The sequence below is a fragment of the Amphibalanus amphitrite genome, unplaced genomic scaffold (assembly GCF_019059575.1).
Source record: "Amphibalanus amphitrite isolate SeventyFive unplaced genomic scaffold, NRLGWU_Aamphi_draft 000028F_arrow, whole genome shotgun sequence".
Taxonomy (NCBI): Eukaryota; Metazoa; Arthropoda; class Thecostraca; order Balanomorpha; family Balanidae; genus Amphibalanus; species Amphibalanus amphitrite.
In genome coordinates, this window is record NW_024881524.1 from 1,081,439 (window position 1) to 1,106,801 (window position 25,363).

A 25,363-nucleotide genomic window follows, 5' to 3' on the forward strand; every position below is an offset into this window, starting at 1 on the left:
AGGGGTGAGTGAATGAGAGAGAAGTGTGTGTGTGTGTGTGTGTGTGTGTGTGTGTGTGTGTGTGTGTGTGTGTGTGTGTGTGTGTGTGTGTTATGACCTATGGTTTACGAGCGAGGGGCCATGAGCTTTTCATCATGTTTAATGTGGGCCTTAGGTCTCTAATTTTGATGGATTCAGTGATTTTTAGTTCAGCAGAATCCCGTCCCCAACCGATTATATCAATAGTAAAGGCGGAGTTGATTTCAGTGCTACTTGCGTTAAAGTGCGAATCAGCAATATGTTCACCTAGTGGGGTGTCTGGTTTTCTCAGGCGAGCGTCACTTAGGTGCTCGTTGAATCGATAACGTACGGGGCGGGTGCTTTCTCCGATATAAAATTCAGTTCGTCCGTTTCTTTCACAGAGGCTACAGGTAATTTTATAGACTATGTTTTTCTTAGTACACTTACCCTTCAGCCCACTCTCACAGGTGTGACAGTGCTTAGTCCCGGCTGGGCAGGGCGGTTTAGAGAAGGCGGAAGAGATAAGTTTGTTTCCTATTGTGGGACCACTAATCCAGGCTACTTTGATATTAGTTTTAGATCTTCTCAAAACACCATTGACTCTTCTAACGACGTTTTCGTCTAAATAGGGAAGCCGCATGAAAATCTCGTTTTCTTTGTTGCGCCGAGTTTTACGTTCACTACGCTTGCGAAGGTTATTCTTTATGCTCGTGTCTAACATGGCTGTTGGGTACCCGTTCTGCTCAAACAGAAGTTTTACCCGCTTTACGCTGCGATCCCTCGTTCGGTCGTCAGATGACACCCTCATCGCTCGCTTGATCTGGGAATTGAGAACGGCCTTCTTGGTACTCATGGGGTGGGCGGACGTAAAGTGGAGAATGATCGGGGCTGCCATCGGTTTAAAGTATAATTCCGTGGTGTACTCACCGGTGGGGTATACTGTTATGAGGGTATCTAAGAAAGGAAGTTGACCGGTGCTGAAGGTAGACTCCATTGTGAAGCTTATGGATCGGTTGTAAGCATTAATACAGTTGAAAAAATGGTTCAGGCGATCAATCCCATGTGTCCAGACCCCGACAATATCGTCAATGTAGCGTAAGTAAAGGACAGGGGCAAATTCCAAGCTCGACATAAATCCAGTCTCTAGCAAACAAAATATTCAAGCAAACGTCAGGCATCGCGATGGGAAACAGGATAGCCCCTCCCGTGGCGATCACCTTTATGCATATACTAGAGACTGGATTTATGTCGAGCTTGGAATTTGCCCCTGTCCTTTACTTACGCTACATTGACGATATTGTCGGGGTCTGGACACATGGGATTGATCGCCTGAACCATTTTTTCAACTGTATTAATGCTTACAACCGATCCATAAGCTTCACAATGGAGTCTACCTTCAGCACCGGTCAACTTCCTTTCTTAGATACCCTCATAACAGTATACCCCACCGGTGAGTACACCACGGAATTATACTTTAAACCGATGGCAGCCCCGATCATTCTCCACTTTACGTCCGCCCACCCCATGAGTACCAAGAAGGCCGTTCTCAATTCCCAGATCAAGCGAGCGATGAGGGTGTCATCTGACGACCGAACGAGGGATCGCAGCGTAAAGCGGGTAAAACTTCTGTTTGAGCAGAACGGGTACCCAACAGCCATGTTAGACACGAGCATAAAGAATAACCTTCGCAAGCGTAGTGAACGTAAAACTCGGCGCAACAAAGAAAACGAGATTTTCATGCGGCTTCCCTATTTAGACGAAAACGTCGTTAGAAGAGTCAATGGTGTTTTGAGAAGATCTAAAACTAATATCAAAGTAGCCTGGATTAGTGGTCCCACAATAGGAAACAAACTTATCTCTTCCGCCTTCTCTAAACCGCCCTGCCCAGCCGGGACTAAGCACTGTCACACCTGTGAGAGTGGGCTGAAGGGTAAGTGTACTAAGAAAAACATAGTCTATAAAATTACCTGTAGCCTCTGTGAAAGAAACGGACGAACTGAATTTTATATCGGAGAAAGCACCCGCCCCGTACGTTATCGATTCAACGAGCACCTAAGTGACGCTCGCCTGAGAAAACCAGACACCCCACTAGGTGAACATATTGCTGATTCGCACTTTAACGCAAGTAGCACTGAAATCAACTCCGCCTTTACTATTGATATAATCGGTTGGGGACGGGATTCTGCTGAACTAAAAATCACTGAATCCATCAAAATTAGAGACCTAAGGCCCACATTAAACATGATGAAAAGCTCATGGCCCCTCGCTCGTAAACCATAGGTCATAACACACACACACACACATATACTTGTAAGCGCTCACTCGTCAGGACCATGACACCCCACCGACTTGACAGGACCGGGTGATTTACGGAGGGTAGTTGCTTTTTAAGATCGAAACATTTATTTACAGCACATATACAAGAATCAAAAACATTTTGAATCAATATTTCTCTCGTACAATGATATCGATATTCTGCGTGTAAGCACCGACCCGTCAGGACCGACCGCCCGCTGGGTGGTTGACAGTCCGTCAGGCAGGTGCGGTGACCCTAATTAGGATCGGAATGTGAAGGGACAGACGGTGGCTCGGTCGGAAGGCAAATGAGGTAAGGTTTAAAGAGGGAGTAAAACGGGCTGGCCCCATGCACGTGTAAGTTCTCCCGGCGTACCGCTCGCCGGGACAAGGAGGGAGGAGGGGAGTGGGGGGGGGGGGGGTCAGCGGCCCGTAAAGTTGTGAATATATATGCAGAGCGGGTAAGCCCATCAAATTACGCGTAACATCCCTACGCCATACAACATAATTCGGCCACATAACTTGATTTATACTATCCTGATATATAATAATTGAATGAGGACATTTACTCCACAAGAAATCGTTCGGGTCGGAGCTTTCGAATTGTATTACAAAGCTTCGTCAGCGTATCGTAATCGGGTTCGGGGGTATCGGTCGCATCATTTAGGGCGATTCGTCTTTGGCAGACAAGGACATGTCACAGAATACAGATAGTAAAATAGATAAATTGCACGTGACATTCTATGATAAAACATTTAACGTATATGAAAAAGAAGGAAATATCTCATAAGCGATATACATTCTAATTATACCTAAATCTGTTAAATAACAAAGGTTATATAAAGTGATTACGGAGCGAGCGAAGCGAGCGGAGTCTTACGTAGAATAACGGAAATTTCTGAGTATGAGCGGCCGGCCGGCCGGCCGTGGTCACGATTCTGCGACGCTTATATCTCAGCAACCACTTGACCGATTTACATGCGGTAATTTTTGTAGGGTAGCTTCATTCCTTCTACCAAGTATTGGACGATTCTCGATGCATGTGGGTGACCCCTTATGCAAGTGCCACGTGCAAAACGAAGAGGTGTCACTTTTGTAATAGTTGCAATATCTCGGTAACTACTGGGCCGATTGCGCTGCAATTTGGCATGTAGGTAGGCACCCACTAGGCAATGCATATCCATGTGCCAGAGTTGGGGTGCTGCTGCACGTGCGCACGTGCAGGGGTCGTTTCCAGATCTCGAGAACGGCTGGACCGATTGCGCTGAAATTTGATACACGGTTAGGGACCAGTTAGTAGGGTGCCGTGCACAAGTCAGTTGGGACCCATTTTGCACGTGCGCACGTGCAGGGTGCCGCTTCCAGATCTGGAGAACGGCTGGGCCGATTGTGCTCAAATTTGGCACATCGCTAGAGACCGGTTAGTAGGGTGCCGTGCACAAGTCAGTTGGAGGTACCCCCTCGAAATTTCGCACGTGCAAGGCCCACCCTCTCGCTCGCTCCGTTAGTCGCCCCAAAAGGCGTTATACTGGTAAATAGTAATAAAGACCTACCTATATATATATAGCAAGTGATATAAACATGTATGCAACATCAATAGATAATAGGCTAACAAAGGTACCAGGTATATAAAATACACTATAAACGACCAAGGTTAAGAATAAAAATGATAGCAATGATCAAAAACACTCCATCAATAGGCTAGAAAATTCACAACAAATAACATTAATAAAAGGAGGATATACAGTTCACGAGAAAAGTAGCCATATGCAACAACCAATGGGGGGGGGGGGGAGGCGTGAAATATATAAAAAAGACAAGTCAAAATCGTACAAGCTTTTAGCGGCAGGCAGTAGGCACTGCGGATAATGGGTAGCCAGCGTTCCTGTAGCATAGCACCTGAATTCCAGTTCAAATTGGCATCATTTGAATACAATTCGAATCATTGAATACAATTCGAAAGCTCCGACCCGAACGATTTCTTGTGGAGTAAAGTCCTCATTCAATTATTACATTAGCAAACTCCACATCATGCCCTTTATGTTGCGGGAGCTGAACACACTCAGACTCGATGCTTTACTGTATTATCGGCAGAGGCCCCAAACAAGAACCACAGAGCCAACCGCTCGTAACCACGGTCTCCCTGCCTCTCCCGGGCCGCCGACCGCCCAGCCAGCGCCAGCCCTCGACCCCGCCCGAGGGCCACGCGGCAGGGGCGGCGCCGGGCGCGGCCAGCCGGGGAGGCGCCACGGGCGGCGCCAGGCATGCCACAACGGGCGGTCACAGCCGCCCGTAACACCCCTCCCCCACATGAGCACGAGTCATCCCACGAGCACGAGTGACCCCCCCGCATGACAACCACACCAAAAACAGCCTCAACAAAACACAACAACAACAAAAACGACAACTTCGAATCATACATTCATACACACCGTCCCGAGCGCCCTCACACATGCCGCCTAGCGTCGGCCGCGCCTGAGCCACCCCGGCAGGTAGTCCATCAGTCGCCGGTAGCCGGCGGCGCTGAGGTGGACCCCGTCAGCCGAGAAGAACCTGCCGTCCATCTTAAAGCGCCGTTTCCTCCCCTCCCGCCGGCAGAGGCGTCGGCCGAGCGCGACGAAAGTGGAGTCGGTCTCGCGGCACAGTTCGCACAGCGCCCGTTCGAGCCAGAAGGCCGGGGTGGACTCCCACACTCTGCCACCGTCGCGGGCCGGCCGCGGCGTCACGCCGAGGATGGTCACGGCGCAACCAAGGCTACGGGTGTCGATGATGGTCTCCTTCAGCCGCCCCAGCGTCGCCACCACCGTGACCGGGTCGAAGGCGGCCCCCCTTGGGTAAACGTCATTACCGCCCAGCCATAAGATGACTTGGAGGTCCGTCAGCTCCCCTTTCCCACAGACCCACGCCCTTACTTCGGTCGCGCTTGACCGCAGCCAGCGGCTCAGAGTCAGCCCGGGGACCGCGCACACGGACAGGCGCCGAGGGGGGTCACACCGGAAGTCCGCCCCGCTCAGCATAGAATCTCCTATTAAGAGCACGGCGGACCCCGGCGGACCAGCCTCCGGCGAACCGCCGGACCCCTCAGCGATGTCCCCCAAGCCAAAGTCCGTGTCGATCGGGTCGCCCAGAATCTCGCCCAATATGTCGGCACCGTCGACCCCGACTGAAGCCCCCGCCAGGATGGCGGCGGCCGGAGATACCGGCTCGCCCAGAATTTCGCCCAATATGTCGGCACCGTCGACCGCGACTGAAACCTCCGCCAGGATGGCGGCGGTCGGAGATACGGGTGGTCGTCCGCCGCCCTCCTCGCCGTCTCCCGGGCGTCTCCTGTCAGGAGACGGGAACGATTCTCCATCTGGCTGCGTCCCCCACATGGCTTCACCCGCGGCACCACCATCCGCGGGTGGGACCTCCACCACCACCTCCACCAGGTCCGAGTCCGACGGCGCCGGCGACGACCACAGTGCGGAGGACGGCATCTCCGTCACCACCTCAGTCAGCTCCGCGTCCTGCTGCACGATCAGCGGCAGCCCGGCGTCCGCGGAAGGCATACCACCTCCCGAGAGCCCTCTGAGGAGACCCTGAAGCTGTTCCTCCAGTCGCTCGCGCTCGGCCCTTTCCTCGGCAACAGCCGTCCAGAGGCTGTCTAGCTCCAGCCGCGTAGGGTCCATCTGAAACTTAAAAATACAATCACCTTTTGGTTCACGAGCACTTCTTAGCAGCACAAGTCAATATCTGCCCACCCACCCTACTTGATGTAACAGGGTCTTCCACTACTTTCGGTTTCGATCAGGAGGGACCAAATTTGATTTCCCGCCTGAAACCTTTGACACACATCCTGACCTAGTCACATAATAGACCGGTCACGCTCCTGTTCTGCCGCAAAACCGGATCGAGAAGACACATCGGTCGAGGTGGGTCAGCGCTGGAAGCGACTAACGGGCACCCACCTCGACTGCGGCCTCCCCTCCTCACGAGGGACACCTCAACTTTGTGACCCCGGTGTCCCGGACCTCAGCTGACCAAGACGCCCCACTGGGCAGTCCCGCCGAAAATGGTCAGGAGCACCACACCCGTAACACCCGCTAGTTTTGGACGTATCAGGGCTGAAACGAGCAACAGTGGGTGCCTCCAAGGACGACTGCAGCTGCCCAACCTCCTGTTGAAGCTGACTTACTGTGTCCTGGAGCATCGCGCGCTCAGTTTCGGCGTCACGCTAGGCTAATGCTACCGACCCACTCGATGTTCGTTCCGTATCAGTGTTTCCTCCTTTATGTTTCAATAACTTTTACCTGTCTCATACAGGGGCCGCGCATAGTCGAGTGCGACACCATCCAACAGAGGCAATAGCCGTTTACCCTATCAAAAAAGCACGACGCTGTCTCACAGGCTAACCGCCTGCGATACTACTCAGTCTCTAAATAATAATAATAAATAATCAAGGCTAACCGCCCCGAAAAATGCCTGCGGTAACCCTACCGTCCCCTCATCCACCACTGATCCGAGCAGACCGCTCGGCTCCGGCCATTAGTTAATCGGCTACAGTCTAAACACAATCATGCCAAACGATAATAACACAACAGACTCACCGTTGCCGTCGCCGGTCCTACCGACCGCGCCAAATGTTGCGGGAGCTGAACACACTCAGACTCGATGCTTTACTGTATTATCGGCAGAGGCCCCAAACAAGAACCACAGAGCCAACCGCTCGTAACCACGGTCTCCCTGCCTCTCCCGGGCCGCCGACCGCCCAGCCAGCGCCAGCCCTCGACCCCGCCCGAGGGCCACGCGGCAGGGGCGGCGCCGGGCGCGGCCAGCCGGGGAGGCGCCACGGGCGGCGCCAGGCATGCCACAACGGGCGGTCACAGCCGCCCGTAACATTTAGTGTATCCTAATATATTTTACCTCAGTTTATATAGCTATGCCGTCATATGTTGGCCCGAAATCTGCGGTTCTCATGATGTATGAAAAGTTCCTGCCCGCTTATGAGTGCATTGGTGGGATTGCATATGATATAAATGATGCCAATAATAGTGTTAATACGATGTCACATCCCACAAAGGTCTCATTGGACCGAAGAGGTCCATTCCATCACAGCAAATACGAACCCAACCTACTCGTACAATATGTAGGCTTTCCACTCATAAAGCATGAGCCACTTTACAGCGACTTCTGGCCATGCTGTGTTGTACACACACAGCAGAGCTGAACAATCGATTTTGAATATGTAAGGGCATATTAGTGTTATATTGTTAACTGGCGGATCCAGGGGGGGGGGGGCGGGGGGCAGGGGCTAAGGCCCCCCATTCGTAACTCACCAGGGCGGCAATATAAATTAGCCCCCCCCCCCAATGCACCGGAATTGGTCATTAACCTTCACCCCAGTGCCACGATGGGACCACCGCCGGAATTGGCGCGACATTGGTGGATTTGCCGACCTTTCCCAAATTTAGTTAAAATGTATCACATAGTTCAGAAATGTCCATGCACCACGAATCTGCAAATATTTTTCGTCCATGGTGTACAGCGTCCACGCCACATCAGCCCAAACACAAAGTTCCTTGACAAGCATCGTAGACCCCTTTTCGCACGGAGAAAAGTAGCAGCTAATTTAGGCCAAAAAAAATATATATTAGACGGCTTCATCAATATTTTCGGGGTCTAGCCTGATAGTTAAGACCATGGGTTTCACGATGGAAAGAAAAACTTATAACGGAATATATAAATACGCTTCACATGTTAAGTTTCCTTAGATGTTTTTCAAATTGTGAGTTAATTCTGTTGTTATAGATATTCTGGAATGCCGATATAAAAAGTCCCGCTAGGTCCCGCTCTTCTTTTATCTTTATGGTGTTAACTAATTAATTACCTTTCAGAAAATGTATAGTTCAGCTGCCTCAGCCTGCCACAGCGAAAATGAGGGCCATTTTTTATTTTAGGTCACCGGCGCTGCCCGTGCGCGGTTACCGCGAGACGGCCGGAAGCTGTGAGTAACAGAACCTCAGGAGTTATACAAGGTTGACAAGTGCCAACTAAAGTTTTGTCCGTGCCGCCCCCTTCCCATAGGTTTTTTTTTGCGATAGCTCCGAGTACACTAGAGATATAGAGCTGAAACTTGGCATATCTAATCTTTGATTCAAGCCAGATTCTTTGACACCAATCGCATTTTTGGGTAAGGTCAGGTCACTGACCTATGACGTCATAAGTGAACCTCTGCACGGTCTTCAGATGTCGCAACTTCGCAACGCCCTCACTGCCAGAGGAGCTATCACAGGGAAATGAAACTTGCAAGATCTAGTATCCATTACGAGTCTCATAGCTTGTATATCTCGGATTTTTCCCAAAGGTCATATGAGGTCAGGTCATTTTCGTGACCTCACCATTAAAAGTCAATGGGGAAAAATAAAAACTGCTATTCTGGCGCTGGGAACAATCTCCAACTATCTCAAGCACACAGAATCGTGATTTGATGCAATCCTTGCAAGGTTAGATGCGTCACTTTTGCAATGTTGACCTTGCGTGACGTTTTTATGACGTCATCAAGGTAATATTAGTTTTTCGTCAATAACTCCGGATCAAATTGAGCTAGCGAGTCGGGAAAGCCACCAGCTAGCGACTCAGGAAGACCTGCAAAATCGAATAATATGCGACATGACCTCTTTCGACCAACTTCGTGACCTGGGGGCGCTGACCTGAACGAAGTTATTCACCAAAAACTGAACCGTAACTTGAGGCACTTGACCTGACCTCAGAGGTCACCGGTTGACCTAGGACCTTAACCCTCGCCGGCACAGGCGGGGGTTGATGCAACCCCCCTAAGGTTTTTAGCGAATAACTCGCGTAAAAAGCGGCCGATCGCGACGAAACTTTCAGTACCCTCGCATTGATCAATTTTACACCTACCCTGAAAATGTCATGACCCTGACCCAAATGACCTTTGACCTGTGACCTCTTTTCCGAGACCATGTTTGGCCGGAATCGCGATTCGGCGTACAGGTGTCCCATAAGTTCCTTCTCACCTATTTTTTTTTCTTTTAGAGACTCGTATTTAAAATCATGCTTAATTTATTTTGTAACTGAGCTTTTGGGGTTGCCATGGCAACTGTGAATACGCTCCACGGTAACTTATTCGTCTAGAAAAAAAAAAATATTTTTTTTTTTTGCTATAGAGAGTTCACACTCAAAACTTTTTTTACTACCTCCTGGAGGGTTCATTTTCATCAAACCAGCAAGATAAGAGTATATTGAAAGGGTAACTCTTTGCTACCATTATGTGCATAGTAACGGTACGTGGTTAATATGAACTTATTCGCCAGCAAAGAGTATTATTACCATGTAAATATCAATATTACTCTTGCGATCAAGAACATCACGAAAACTCTTTCCTTCTGGGTATCGTGACTCGTGTACAGATAGTCGTTTCATGCGTGGATCTTGTTTACCCTCGTGAAGATGATATTTGAAATGGAATCACTCAGCCAATCAGAAACGAGATCGGCCGTTTGCGGTTTGAAGGCCGCGCGCATCTGTCAGTTTTCGGCCGTTGGTCTCCGAGAGCGGATGTGAGCAGTGTCGGTGCCGCGCGGCGTGGCCGTTGGTGATTGTGCTTGTGTGTTGTTCATCGCCTATAGAGCCTCTGTGGACATTTTATTGTAAGTACCAATGTGCTAGAGCATTGCATGCCGTTGAGTGGTGCTAATTTGACCTGGTTAACAGGACCCCGTGCACGGCCACGTGGCCTAGGTTGTGAGTACGTACATTAATTTTGTTGTGATGCTACAGGTTTATGCATTTTGTTGGTGACTTTGAAAAAGCCTTGCACTGTAGTGATCCATGGTCTCATTATCTCATGCAGACGGGCGACCACCCAGGAACGCCGTCGCTCTCTTCAAATATTGTGCGCTGTGCCTTATCCAATATGAGGGCGCTGAATGTCTTGTATTCACATTCAAAGTGCATTCAAGTTGTATCGTGGTGTTTATTTACCGCTTGTGCATTGCTGAACGCTTCGTATAAATTCGTATGCATAAGTGAAGAGTCTCACAATGTTCATGGCTGGTGTGCCCCTCGTATTGTTTGTACGGAAGCCAAATATACATTGTTGCTCTTGAAGCATGTTTTTTTAGTTGGTGAGCTCCGGTTAACAGAAGCTTCGTGAAGCTTCTGAAGCAAGCGTCTGTGAGTCTGTTACCATCCTCTGGGGGGTTTACACTAAAGGAAAGAGTAAACGTTACCATGTGACAAAGGGTAGGCCAGAAGAATATACTCTCTGTAGGAGGGTAAAGCACAGAGTAGACGATGCGTTACTCCCTAGAAAAGGGTTCCGTTTAAGATTTACCCTTTCAAAGAGTGTAACCCAAAAAATGTTACACTATAGACAAGAGTAAATCAAAAGAGTTTACCATTCAGAAGATGGTAAAAAACGTCTGTGTGTCATGTTACCCCTCCCTGGCGAGTTTACTCTTCATGAAAGAGTAAAATTAACCATCTGGAAGGTGGTAAAAAACGTCTGTGTGTCAAGCTACCATGCTATGGCGGGTTTACCCTTCAGGAAATGGTAAAAAAGTTTTCAGTGCACTTCCTGTGGAGACGGCTTACGCCGGAACATAGAGGTCTCCGATACGGGTACGTCTCGGTATTTAGTCCGCACGTAGGCTATTCGCGACGGTTGAGGGTGATTGAGGCCATCCAGTCTGTAGCCAATGTCTGTCGCTAACTGAACGCACAGTCAACAAGTGACGCAGATGATTTGTCGGCAGTCAATCGCTGCAAGTTTATGCTCTTTTTTTTGTCAGCTCTCAGGAGTGATCCACGTGGTCAAAACTGTGTGGCGCCAAAGTAGTGGCCGTCAAAAAAGTCTTAGCGTTAGAAAGTTGGTAAGCAGGCTTTTCAGAATGGATTGCCAGCTGTCTAAGAGTATTATTTCGGGGTACATGACTCACGGTCACCTGGGCTTAAACTTAATGGGGGACGCAAAACAGTTGAAAATGTCTTAAAATGGCCAAACATGTGATTCGTTATGCCTGAGGCTAAAAACACTGGAGGGCCGATGACATCAATGTGGTCATCTGGACTACCTAGTCCGTGTTCGAGATAAAACACCCGTTCAAACCCCAAAACGGTCCCATATGGGCGACGGAAATGGCCTTCGTGTCATCCTGCCTTATTCCTATGCAGAAGGCCAGCGTCAAGGAAATGTGGGGTAATATGCGACCAGACGCTGATCAGGTTGCGATTGATAGTCCAGAAACAGTATTGGGACGCAGAATGCTTCTCCAAGAAGATCTAAGAGGAGTTTCAGCCTTCTAGCTTAACTCGAACCGCAAGTATGAACACATTTTTGGAGGAGAAAATGGCACCCGGGAGGTCGTAGGCCCATCTTCAAGCAAGACATTGCATCAGTGCACAGGTCAAGCAAAGCTTAAAAGCAGTACCAGGAGACTGTGATAGGCGTCTGTGGCAAGATCACATCCCAAGCAACTCATCGGATCCAAACTTCATAAAAATGTGTTGGGAATATTTAAATCGAGGCTCGTCGAAGCGAAGCGCTGTTCCAGCCTCGAGGAGCTCACGGCGCATGTCAAGTCAGTCTGGGCTAACTGCGTTTGCAGTTTCTTGGTGGTTTCAAACGCTCAAACATGTGAAATGATGTTGGTCCCACTCCTATCCATTGTGGTAGGTGTCAATGTCACCTTAGGGTCAAGTCAGGTCATGGACCTTTTGATGACCTTGGTGCTTTTTCGAGTTTAACACGTTTCTAGGATGGTTTCGTCTAGCTGATTTTAAATTTAGTACCTATTTTACAACAATTTGAACATTTACGAAGAAGCTTTGATGCCTTCGTATCATTGTGTGTTATCATGTTACGTAGCTGCCTTCGTATCATGTTACGTAGCTGCCGGTGGTAGTGGACACCTGCTATACGGACGCCCATAAGTACCCCTACTGGTTGACCTGACCTGACCTGACGAAAAATAAGTGGCCTAAATCCGATGAGAAAACAGGATTTAGGGGTACCCTAGGCTTGGTTCCTTGCATGAGTTGCCCCCCCCCCCCCAAAAAAAAAAAAAAAAACGCAAGACTGGATCCGCCAGTGTGCAGGAATATTGTTTCACATTTCTTATTGCAACTAAGTTGCTTATAACTGAAACCTACCTATCAGGCATGTTCTTCTTTCAATGAAATGCCACCATGCCGTGACACGTACGGTGTCTCGTGATGGAGCTTATCGTGTCGCCCAAACACGAGAAATTCCTCGACCCCTCGCCATTGGCCTCCCCACGCGGTCTCCCCAGCTGACGGTGACCGGCGGTGAGTGACAGCGGGTGATGCATGGCTTAGCGCGGTCAGCCGGCGACCCTCTGCGACGGCTGTCCGCGGCGGCGGCGGCGGCGGCGTCTCTTTGTTCCCTTCGGCCCGGTACAGGGGAGCCGACTGGCCGGCCGGGACCCAGGCACACGGTATGCCAGCGAGAAGTTGGAACCGACCCGAGCATCTCAACAGTCAACACCCATGCGTCTGGCTCGGAGCTATCGTACTGCTTCACAGCGAGTCAGTGACCTTGAGTGACCTATAGTCTGACAAAGCTAAGAAAGAGCGAATTTAACCCTCGCCGGCCGAGGGGGGCCCCCCATAGGTTTTTTTTGCGATAGCTCCGAACACGCTGGCGATAGAGAGCTGAAACAAGTTGTAATGGCATAGTATAATGATGAAGAAGTTTTGAGTTCCCATTACGTCCTTGACTGAAGTACACGGACTGCTGTATTAAACCATAAAATGCTCAGAACTACAGCCATAGATGAAACACATACAATAACTAAGGAAAGGCATTATTTTTATGCCTATCTATGTACATTGTTAGGTCCTTTACGCATGACAACTATCTGTTCTTTTTATTTCTTAAATCGTTACCATTGCAGTAGGTATATAGAACGGCACTGTTCATGAAAAGTTGACTTTATATTCCTGTTATACAGGCACAGGATACTGTTATAACTATGTAGGTACTGTTCAAATGTAGAATATAACCTTTTTACCACAAAATCTGAGCTACGATCAATGTCAGATAAAAGACAAAACACATTAGTATGTAAAGTTATTACGGAGCGAGCGAAGCGAGCGTTAAGTCTTTCCTTAGATTAACGGAAATTTCCGAGTATGAGCGGCCGGCCGGCCGGCCGGCCGGCCGTGCGGACGCTTTTGCGAGGCTTATATCTCAGCAACCACTTGACCGATTTACATGCGGTAATTTTTGTAGGGTAGCTTCATTCCTTCTACCAAGTATTGGACTATTCCCGATGCATGTGGGTGACCCCTTATGCACGTGCCACGTGCAAAACGAAGAGGTGTCAGTTTTGTAATTGTTGCAATATCTCGGTAACTACTTGGCCGATTGCGCTGAAAGTTGGCATGTAGGTAGGCACCCACTAGGCACTGCATATCCATGTGCCAGAGTTGGGGCGCTGCTGCACGTGCGCACGTGCAGGGGTCGTTTCCAGATCTCGAGAACGGCTCGACCAATTACCCTCAAATTTGGTACACAGTTAGGGGGGCAGGGGGGGGGCATACGCAGGGGGGGCATCAGGGCCATGGCCCCCCCAAAGCCAAATCAGGGGGGCCATCATATCATTTGCCCCCCCCCCCCCAAACAACCGACGGGCCCCCATGGCCGTATGGGGCCCTGGCCCGTATTCGATTGTCACGAGGCTCGAGAAACCCACGCCAGCTATTAATAGCTCCCATACCAGTCTTTGAGGGTCCTACACTGACCTCTGAGGGCCTTTCAGTGGCGGTCAAGCGTCTACATTGACCGCTGAGGACCCACATTGACCTCTGAGGGCCCTCCACTGGCCTTTGAGGGCCCCTAAACCGGCCTCAGAGGCCCAACCGGCGTCTGAGAGCCTCACACCGGCCTCTGGTGGCCCCATTTCTGTCTCTCGAGTCCCAAGACTAGACTTTAAGTGTCTTTGAGACACTGGATTCTGAAGACCAGATGCCGGCCTCTAAGAGTCCGCATCGGCCTCTGGGGGCCCATCTTGGCCTTTGAGGGCCCTCCGCTGGTCTCTGGTGTCCAACGCCGGCCCATGCCGGCCTTTTAGGGCCCCACACTGACCTCTGAGGGCCCCATGCTTGCCTGTAAGCCTCTGAGGGCCCCCGCACTGGATTCTGAAGACCCGATGCCGGCCTCTAAGAGCCCGCATCGGCCTCTGGGGGCCCATCTTGGCCTTTGAGGGCCCTCCGCTGGTCTCTGGTGTCCAACGCCGGCCCATGCCGGCCTTTTAGGGCCCCACACTGACCTCTGAGGGCCCCATGCTGGCCTGTAAGGACCCACATTAGCCTCTGAGGGCCCCCGCACTGGATTCTGAAGACCCAATGCCGGCCGCTCAGGGCCCGCATCAGCGTCTGAGGGCCCATCTTGGCCTTTGAGGGCCCTTCGCTGGCCTCTGGGGTTCAACGCCGGCCCATGCCGGTCTTTTAGGGCCCCACACTGACCTCTGAGGGCCCCATGCTGGTCTGTAAGGACACACATTAGCCTCTGTGGGCCCCGCACTGTATTCTGAAGACCCGATGCCGGCATCTAAGGGCCCGCATCATCCTCTGAGGGCCCATCTTGGCTTTTGAGGGCCCTCTGCTGGCCTCTGGGGTCCAACGCAGGCCAATGCCAGTCTTTTAGGGTCCCATTCTGACCTTTGAGGGCCCCATGCTGGCCTGTAAGGGCTCACATTAGCCTCTGAGGCCCCCCCCCACTGGATTCATAAGACCCGATGCCGGCCGCTAAGGGTCAGCATCGGCTTATGAGGGCCCATCTTGGCCTTTGAGGGCCTTCTGTTGGCCTCTGGGGTCTAACGCCGGCCCATGCCGGTCTTTTAGGGCCCCACACTGACCTCTGAGAGCCCGTGCTGGCCTGTAAGGACCCACCTTAGTCTCTGAGGACCCCGCACGGGCTTCTGAAGACCCGATGCCGGCCGCTCAGGGCCCGCATCGGCGTCTGAGGGCCCATCTTGGCCTTCCTCCGCTGGCCTCTGGGGTCCAACACCGGCCCATGCCAGTCTTATAGGGTCCTATTCTGACCTTTGAGGGCCCCATGCTGGCCTGTAAGGGCTCACATTAGCCCCTGAGGGCCCCCCTACACTGGATTCTGAAGACCCGATGCCGGCCTCTAAGGGCCCGCATCGGTCTCTGAGGGCCCATCTTGGCCTTTGACGGCCCTCTACTGGCCTCTGGGGTCCAACGCTGGCCCATGTCGGTCTTTTAGAGCCCCACGGTAACCTCTGAGGGCTCCATGCTGGCCTGTAAGGACCCACATTAGCCTTTGAGTGCCCAATTCAGTCTCTGATGGTCTCAAACTGCCCTTTGCAGGCCCTGTACTGGTCTCTGAGGGCCCTAAACTGGCCCCTAAGGGCCCAAACCAGCCTCTAAAGGTCCCACACCGGCCTTTGATAGCCCTGTATGTTCTCTGGGGGGGGGGGGGGGCTCAAGCCTTACCTTTGGGCGTCACGCACTTGCCTCTGAAGGCCCACATCAGCCTCTGGGGCCCTACCTGGGGCCTTTGAGGCCCTTTGCTGACCCTTGGGTCCAACGCCGGCCTCTGGGGGGTCTGACACCGTACTCTAAGGGCCCCATTGCAGCCTCTAGGCGATAGGTATCGCCGAAGCGCTATCGATGGGCCCATAAGTGTAGGAACCATGGGTGCAGTGGGCGCAGTTGCACCAACAATAATTCTGCAGTGGGTGCAGACAATGTATTCTGCATCCACAGTAATCTGGAACAAAACCCCCTTTTCTCAGCAACACTACTTTCCATGCAGCATGACAAATTTAGGATATTTGGCCCACTATCCATCTTCTGAAGTATTCGCTACTGTAATGGCCTTCGAAACTTACATTTGTGCTCAAGTAAAAAAAAAAAAAAAGATGAAACGGAACACATGTGATTGAACAGTGAACAGATACCGATGACCCACTGTCAAAAGTTTTAGCACAATGATCTTAGAAAATGGCAAAGTTAGCCGCGCCGCCTTTACTTTTGCGGTAGTCCATTCACAGTTGCGTGAATTATTGACAATATCAATGCTTCAAAATGCACTTATCGGTACCTTTTCGACATGGTACCTCCTCAAAGCTCGCATTTCGCAATGAGCCTCCTCTCGGATGCCGCTCACTAACCCCCCCTCCCCCGCTTCACCGGCCATGGCCTGGATTTCTGCACTCGTGCACTACGTCCGTGGGCCCCTTTAAGCTAGCACCGGGCCCCCCGGGTCAGCGCAGGGGCCCCTTTGACAAGTTGCCCCTCCCCCAAACTCCAAGTCTGCGACCGCCCCTGGTCAGTTGAGACCCATTTTGCACGTGCGCACGTGCGGGGTGCCGCTTCCAGATCTCGAGAACGGCTGGGCCGATTGTGCCCAAATTTGGCACATCGCTAGAGACCGGTTAGTAGGGTGCCGTGCACAAGTCAGTTGGAGGTACCCCCTCGCAATTTCGCACGTGCAAGGCCCACCCTCTCGCCCGCTCCGTTAGTCGCCCCAAAAGGCGTTATACTGGTATTTTATAATACCTGATAATAATTCAACGACATCTCGATGTTTGTATTACTGCTTTTTAGCATTTCTACGTAACTTGGCTGAAGAAGGGAGCCGAAGTGCTCTTGAAAGCTTCCATTAAAACAATAAAGCTGGTGTCAAAAGAACGTTTTATGCATATAGCATAAACCATGTCCCAGCTAAACAGCAACATTTACAACTAAAACCACTACCTACTGATTGATGGCGATGGCGTTGACACAGCGATGCTGCAGCGAGCTTGAACCGCTGGAAGACGCCAGTGGATAGGAGGGAGACGATCAACACGAGGGCGCCCATAGGTAGGAGGGTCCCGATCAACATTCAGTAGGAGGGAACCAATGGGAAGGAGGGCGCCAATGGGTAGCAAGTCAGTGCTCAACACGATGATGCCAGAAGGGAGGAGGGCGGCCGCCCAAATTCAAAGGAGGGCGCGATAGGTGGGAAGGGCGCCAGTGGGCAGCAGGGCGGTGACTTTGGGTAATACATCTGTATGTAATAGCTACATTACTTCGGACTGCGGGTACGGCGCATATTTTCAAGTAATAACGTAGTGTAGTCTGCTTACCCTCTAGCTGGAATCTGGACATGACGAGGTAATGCGCATATACCACCCGCAGAGCAAGGCTTTAAGTGACCATCCCACCTTAACATTAGTTTTGAGTTGAGATGGCCAAATTGGGGTCCCTAGCTTGCACTTACCGGTTTGGGTACTCACAGCATCGATAATTGCTTTAATTCGGATATATTTAATTTCAAACTTGCAGTTTTCAGATTCTAAGGGGCTAATGCATTTGAATTAACTTAACCCTCGCCCTGGCAGGGGAGGTTAATGCAACCCCCCTAAGGTTTTTCGAAGATAGCGTAAAAACGGCGAAGTGCAGCGCCACCAAATTTGGCACAGCCTATGGGGCAACCATTTTACATATGACCTGAAAATTTCAAGTCCGGGTGACCTTGGGTCAGGTCACCAGGTCAGAAAAACTGGTACAAGGTTATGGTCAAATTTCAATTTTCTTTTTGCACCTGTCCAACTCACAGTTTTGGACTGATTTCCTTCAAACTTTCAGGATGTGCTAAGTTCACCGAGTTGTATAACATATATCTCGTTTTTTAGGTCACTGACCTGAGGTCAGTAAGAGGTCATTACGTCGTAATGTTAAGCCAATGGGAAATACTAAATTCGGAAAATAATGGAGATATCCGCTTCGTTCCATCACTTTTGTGCTTTAAAACCATAGTAAGTAACAGCAGGTCACTTGGTGCTTCTTTGTTTGGTGTACTTATCCATGGGTCAGGTCAAATGAGGTCAACTGAGGTCAAATGACGTTTTTGCCAATAACTTGGCACATAATGACGCTAGAGCTTAAAAAATGGTATCATTGTGTTCCTGGTGATCAGCCGAATCGAATGATATGCGATGTGATGCAATTTGGTTAACTTGAACTTCATTAGTTAATTAAAGTTTACTTAAAAATTAAGAAAAACTTTAAGTACATTTAAGCAAACAACAAAGTATATCATTCGACACGCCTTGACGTGCTGAGTTCACTGGTGCTTTTCTTTTTTTTCTATCTTAATTGGTTCAAAAGTTTAAGCGAAAAACTTTTGACATGTTTTTAGCAAAAATTTTACATTTATACCCCCAAACCCCCCTAAATATTGACCTAGAGCAACCAAATTGGCACAGGGGCGAGAACTCCAGGGGCTCACCTACCTACCAAATTTGGTGTTTCTAGGTGCCATAGGAGCCAATCGCGAGGGGGGGTCGCATCAACCCCCCCCTGCCAGGCCGTGTTATGAAAAATGCCCTGCCAGGGCTAGGGGTTAACCCTATTCCGGGCGGGCCCTTCAGGTTTTTCTTCTACCATTGCCAAACGCCGCAAGACTGAAAGCTCATACTCGGTGACTTTTTCTGAACATTCATTGCGCACATGTTGACAAAAAAAGTTACCGGGTCAGGTCAGGTCAGGTCACCAGAGGCGGTTTGGTGACCTCACCTCAGAAAAGTTTGCAATCACGCCAGAGCTAGAGTTTTTGACGGATCAATTTCTTCTCTTCAGGTTCTAGTTAGGGTACCAGTATGTGCAATTTGTTTATCTCAGAATTTTTATATCTCTGACCTGAGGTCAGGCCAGACTCGTGACTTTTACACTGCAAACCTATGTATGGGAAAATATTGAAACGCCTCCTGCTTCGTGTAAACGAGTCAAAACCACCCAATTCTTTCAATATTATGAAAAATTATCTCATCGGTGATGATCCTGGTGCCGCTAATTGACAGGGGCACCGGGAAAGTTCATCTGAGGTCATGTGACGTCATAAATCGTTTTTCTATCAATAAATCACGACATGATGGTGCTTAAGACTTGTAAGTGGTACCAAACTGCTCGCCTGGTCAAGGCGCGTCGTTTGGTAGCAGCATGACCATACCCCACAGTCTCATTGATGTTGACCTGACCTTGACCTGGGATCAAATTTCAAATTGACCTGTGAAGGTCATCGCATACTTAATTCGCATCGCCTCGACGAGAGCAACAAAAAATGTATTAATTTTATGTCTCTTTGTTTATTAGTTTAAAAGTTATATAGGTAACTAATTCCAAAACATTTTATCGTTGATGACCTCTGGTGACCTCAATATTGACCTGACCTGAAAATGTTTTATGCAAAAGCTGTAGATCTTTAAACGACCTATCAAACGCCGTTTGCCGTTTGTCGCTGCGATGTGTTGTTTTTTTAGATCTGAAGGGGGCCGAAAAGGCCCCCCCGCCCAGAATCGAACCTTTCAGAGCCCGCCCGGAATAGGGTTAAATTTGTGACGTCAGCGGAGATCTACCGATTTTTAAATCTCAATACTAAACCATCGTTAACACGTGATGGTATATGCTGCTTTCCGCGCAACGTCTGCCGCACTAAAAGGATGTCATATTATTGCTTCCAAATGAAGTCGCTAGGAACAACGGAGATCCCAAAAAGTAAACAAAATTAAAAGTATATTATCTTGAAAACCAGTGAATACTAATTGGTAAATATTCATTTTTGATCTTTCTGAACCCGAGGATATCGCTTTTATGGCAATACATTAGCCTTTTCAAAGATGGGAGGGTCCCTTTAATTCGTCAGCTCCGGGAAGAATTATTTTCAGTTCAAACTGAACAGGAACCCGGAGAAGTAGTCCGGAGCCAGTGTCAAAGCACCGCTACCACGACTTCCAATTCCTGCGGTGACCAATGGATACATCGCTTCGAGGCATACTTACGGTCCCCAAGGCTGACAAAAGCTTGGAAACTAATGCGTCCAAACTTACAAGCTATAACGTGTCACATCGGCTGCGTGGGTCAGCGCTCCACGGGACAGAGCCGTCACCCTTCCTCGTCACACCTTGCGAAGGGGAACCGGTCCCCATCCAGCCCCCCTCCCCTCCTTCCCACGCCGAACCTCGACGGCGCTACAGGTGGTCAGGGATTAGCTGTACCCGCTACCCATCCTTCCCGGCTCCCAGGGATGATCAAGAAGCGGCGAGAGACTGCACGGCTCCAAGAAGGAATGACGAAACAGACGAAGCATAAACTAATATACATAGAACGCAGTACAGTCTGTCTTAAAAGTACCGCGCAAAGTGACGGTGGATCCATCGAGCTTGACTGAGCAAGGGCCTGCTAAATTTGGGTCACCGAAGCAATTGGCATGCTTTTCCATTCCCTAGGTCAATTGGTCGGTGACTTTTAAATTAAAACAGGCCCTTTCTCGGTCAGGCTTGATGGATCCACCGTCACTTTGCGCGGTACTTTTAAGACAGACTGTACAAGGGACTATGCTCGAATACATTACGGGCTGAGGACAACTTGAGTATCCTGAGTCCAGGGAAACGACGGAACAGAGCAATCAGGATTCCTAGATCCACTGAGATCATGCATACCTTTCGTGATTCGGAGTTCGGACCCATGCACATTGCACGCGTCCGCTGCATCCGAGTGGGAGTGCCTTATCTGTGATTTCGATTCCATTCCTGATGGATATCAAAGCATGCTGAATCTAAAATCTATAATCTATGATACCTTTGAATCGATTCATGGGCCACCGTAATTAGCTACACTCAGCTTAAGAAAACTTTAAGAGATGTTTCATCAAGACCCTACGCTGGAGACACTCTGAAGGGTACCTACATGCATGCACATTGTAATTCAGGGTTTTTGGAGTTGTGGTAGTGCTGTTCCGAATCCGACTTCGACTCCGACTCCGGGCTCCTGACCAGTGGCGGCGGATTCGATTTTGGCGTGGGGGGGGGGGGGGCAAGATCCCAGTCGAGATGATGTCAAAGGCGGATCCAGAAAGGCGTTTTCGACGCTGTAGGGGACATACCCCCCCCCCAGTGTCCAAAATCCAAAAACTCCTCGGATTTCGATTCCTTGCTGCTGAACAGTATGAAGCAAAAGTTTTATTATTAGGAAACATAAGGTACTTATTGTCTATTTCGGGCGATGCAAGGGGAGGGGGAGATAATATTTGCTTTATATGCCCGCTCCCTGGATCTGCCAGTGGACGATAGGTATAACAATTTTCGTATTGCTGTGTTAGAAAAAGCTCCAATGGGAAAAATTGTGCCATAGCCCATAACCCGATCGCAAATCAGATTTGAAGAATGGTGCCGAACCTTTTGAAGTAGGCGAGCGCTATTCTTCAATGAGGCAACTCGTTACCGGAACCTCTGATCGAGCAGTTCGTGAGACATCCCCACAGAACCACAGAGCAACCACAAAACAGAAACTGCGATCACTATGCTGCCTCTCCACACTCCGCTCAGAACTGATGACCCGCCAGCACTGAGCACCGTCCACCAGCCGTGACCCGACAGCGCCTTTCATCCGTATCCCGCAGGCACACACTGACCTGACCTGTCAAGCTCAGGGCAGTCAACTGCTGGCTACCAGGATCGGGTGGAAGCGGGGCGTTGGGTTGACTGGTAGGTACTATCATATATTTTCCGTTTTTTTTTTCGAAACTTAAAAAACGTTTTTGATTTTTTCGGTAATATATCCAATTTCATTTTTCATTTTTGGGGGTCAAAAATCAAAAATTTTAAAAATTCGAGATTGCAAATTTGTAGCCCTGTTGATTTCACACCTTTTATGTCTTGATCATTTTTCTATATCTTCAAAGCTGTAGGTCTGACAGCTCTTCTCGCGAAGCACTTTTTTCGGTCGAAAATGGCAGAACATAACGTCATTCTGACGTCATTTATGGCCAACCTATCATAGCCTCTGGAAAATTTTGGGTAAAATGTGTAAAATTGATGCCCGGAGAAATCCTGAAATTTTGGTGGCGATATCTGCAGCCGTTTAGGAGATATTGACGGAAAAGGACAGGGGGCCATTTCGGCCACGCCCCCCCCCCCCTACGGGGTGCGGGTTAGAAATCAGGATGTCATCTTTAGTCAACCCAACGCCCCGCTTCCACCCGATCCTGGTAGCCAGCAGTCGACTGCCCCGAGCTTGACAGGTCAGGTCAGTGTGTGCATGCGGGATACGGATGAAAGGCGCTGTTGAGTCATGGCTGGTGGACGGTGCACAGTGCTGGCGGGTCATCAGTTCTGAGCGGAGTGTGGAGAGGCAGCATAGTGATCGCAGTTTCTGTTTTGTGGTTGCTCTGTGGTTCTGTGGGGATGTCTCACGAACTGCTCGATCAGAGGTTCCGGGAGTGGGAGGAAGCGTTGGCGGCGATAACTCTCTCGCCGAACATGGCGGCGTCATCCCCTTTCTGATGGACGCCAGACCGGTGGAGGAGAGGCCGCTGACGTACAAGGATAGGAGGTGGATGGCATTGGCAACGTAACATGTTGTCGACTACAAGAAAAAAGGCAGACATTAATCTGTAAGGTGATATTTGCGAGCAAGACAAAAATAAATAGTAAGCTACGAAAGAGCGTCAATCACATCGTCTCGTTATGCACCATTGCTGCCAAGCTTCATTCTGAGCTATGGACCAATTCATCGCGTCTTATCTACATATGTACTCGTATATGGCTGTTGTTTCGTCGTTTTCGCATTTTACCTAGGTAGTTTGCAACAACCCTAGGGAGTTTGCAAACTAACTAGGGACTTTGCAAACTACCTAGGGAGTTTGCAAACTACCTGTTCGACCAGGTACTTTGCAAACTACCTACTATGAACGTCAAACCCCTTGAGACCCCACTTTTTTGCGATAATTTTTAAATGCGTCAACTTTCGTTGACAATATTCTGGCAATGTATGTTTCAGAACCTGCCGAAACTTTTATTACTAAGGTATTTTGACGCCAAACGATTATGGAAGGTACTTCTCATTCACTCGTAATGCTAAGGTCAATTCAGGCCCGGGCAGAGGCTTGCGCTCGGCCACACTCGAGCCCCGCCACCAGCGCCATCTGCTCTAAATGCCATCTACCAGCGCCCGCTACCGCTACCAGCTACCGCCCACCATCAAGCCTGAATGGAGCGAGAGACGCGAGTGACCGGTCGCCGGGCAAGGAGCGCCGGAGGGGTAGGGCGGAGCTTAGCGCTGACGTCATTGCGTGGCTCCGCCCCATGAGCGTGTAGCCTCTACCCAAACAGCAGATTCGTTCCGTGAAATTTAACATTACGAGTGAATGAGAAGTACCTTTCATAATCGTTTGGCGTCAAAATACCTAAGTAATAAAAGTTTCGGCAGGTTCTAAAACACACATTGCCAGAATATTGTCAACGAGAGTTGACGCATTTAAAAATTATCGCAAAAAAGTGGGGTCTCAAGGGGTTTGACGTCCATAGTAGGTAGTTTGCAAACTACCTGATCGTTCAGGGAGTTTGCAAACTCCCTAGGTAGTTTGCAAACTAACTGATTTCTCATACTCCCTGTAACATATATAAGCTACCATTCATGTGTCTAGGCAAAAAGAAGGTCATTCGAGGTCACATGAGGTCAACATAAAACTTGAACTTTTCCATGCAAAATATATGTCATTCGACGCGTCTTGACAAGACGAATGCGATAGTACCACTACTGTAGCTCTCGGACCATTTTTGTTAGTTATTTGCGAAACACCAAAACCTCAGCTCAGGGTCGTTGACCTGACCTCTGATCTCAGGTCACCAAAACTATTTTCATACTTTTTTACCAGGGGTGCGGAGCCGGAGACGCCGGAGCCGGCATATTTTGCCCGGAGCCGGAGCCGGAGCCGGAGCCGTCGAAAAAGGGGGCGACTCCGGCTCCTTTTTTTGAAGAGGAAAAATTATTGACCTAGTTCGGTTTGACAGTTCAAGGCAGTAAAACATGCGGTAGTCAAAATATGAAAATAGCCTTGTTATGCAAATACAGAAGCAGCGCGCACCAAACCCATCATCTTGTTTCTTCCACCCGTATTTAATTGCATAGGGGATGTACTTAGTATTGGAGCCGGAGCCGGAGCCGGAGCAGCCGGAGCCGGACCATTTTACTCGGAGCCGAAGCCGGAGCCGGAGTCGCCATCGCATTTCACCCGGAGCCGGAGCCGGAGCCGATTTTTTTCTCTGGAGCCGGAGCCGTCTGAAATTTTCACGGCTCCGCATCCCTGCTTTTTACCCACATCAAACGCCACGCAACCGCTTCTGTTATTTGTCACAATCGTTTTGTCATAATTGTTTCACAATCGTTTTGTTCCATGATATATTATTTGGGCATTTTGGGTAGGGTGAGTCAGGTGACGTCAGGTATGGTCGATCATCAGGCTATTCTTATTTCGTCTTTACCAACACTGATAGCATCAGCCCGTGCCGCTGGTCACTACAGCGAAACTTGAGCAGCACACCCAGCGCTACTATCCACTCGCTCCTCGGCTAATTACTTCGACTGCCCGGCTCGGCCCGACCCTGCCCGGCCACCCTACCCGGAACAAATTGGACTCTGCGGGAGGTCGCGGGAGGGACCACAGCTTCAATGGGCCGCCCGACCCTTCATTAGGGGGCGCCACCGGACAGAAGAGTGTATACGGCGGCCAATTTTCACACACATTTTACACACATATTGACAGAACACCGACTTAACAGGACCGACCTCAAAATGGCCCTAGGGCATGTTTAGAGGCCAAGGAACATGGCCCCGGTCTTGGAATTGTCAGGACCGGGTTTTCGGTCCTGACAGGGAAATCGGTCCTGTCGGGTCGGTGTGTATCCCGTCATCGGCCCTGACAAGTGAGTGCTTACACACGCACACACACACACACACACACTTCTCTCTCATTCACTCACCCCTCACTCACTCACACACTCACTCTCTCACTCACTCACCCTCTCACAAACTTATACACTCACTCACTTATCTCTACCCTTTGTTTCACATGTTTACTCTACCACGCACACGCACACGTACACATGCACCTAACTGACTTGCCCGACTCACGACTGGTTGACTGGAATCGAGCTAAGAACAGCGGCAATGTTTTTCAATATGATTATAATGTCAATGTTTACTGCAACCGGGTGTTGATGATGTATGCGGCTGATGTTGAGATGAGATT

At 49.7% G+C, this 25,363-nt stretch overlaps 2 protein-coding genes across 2 annotated transcripts; one reads left to right on the top strand and one right to left on the bottom strand.

Moving 5' to 3' along the window:
* Nucleotides 1-1,163: 1,163 nt before the first annotated feature.
* On the top strand, nt 1,164-25,093 carry LOC122365638. The gene is made up of 2 exons (XM_043337033.1): nt 1,164-2,302; nt 25,060-25,093. Exon 1 carries the CDS (start codon nt 1,183-1,185, stop codon nt 2,278-2,280), a length of 1,098 nt encoding a protein of 365 aa, XP_043192968.1. The 5' UTR covers nt 1,164-1,182; the 3' UTR covers nt 2,281-2,302; nt 25,060-25,093.
* LOC122365631 lies at nt 4,687-6,919 on the bottom strand. The gene is made up of 2 exons (XM_043337018.1): nt 6,885-6,919; nt 4,687-5,966 (listed from the first exon to the last, which is right to left on the bottom strand). The coding sequence occupies exon 2, from the start codon at nt 5,964-5,966 to the stop codon at nt 4,755-4,757; it is 1,212 nt and encodes a 403-aa protein (XP_043192953.1). The 5' UTR covers nt 6,885-6,919; the 3' UTR covers nt 4,687-4,754.
* Nucleotides 25,094-25,363: the final 270 nt, after the last annotated feature.

Excerpts from the sequence above, each read along its gene's own strand:
- LOC122365638 (XM_043337033.1), top strand. The coding sequence starts at position 1,183 with ATGGGAAACAGGATAGCCCCTCCCGTGGCGATCACCTTTATGCATATA.
- LOC122365631 (XM_043337018.1), bottom strand. The coding sequence starts at position 5,966 with ATGGACCCTACGCGGCTGGAGCTAGACAGCCTCTGGACGGCTGTTGCC.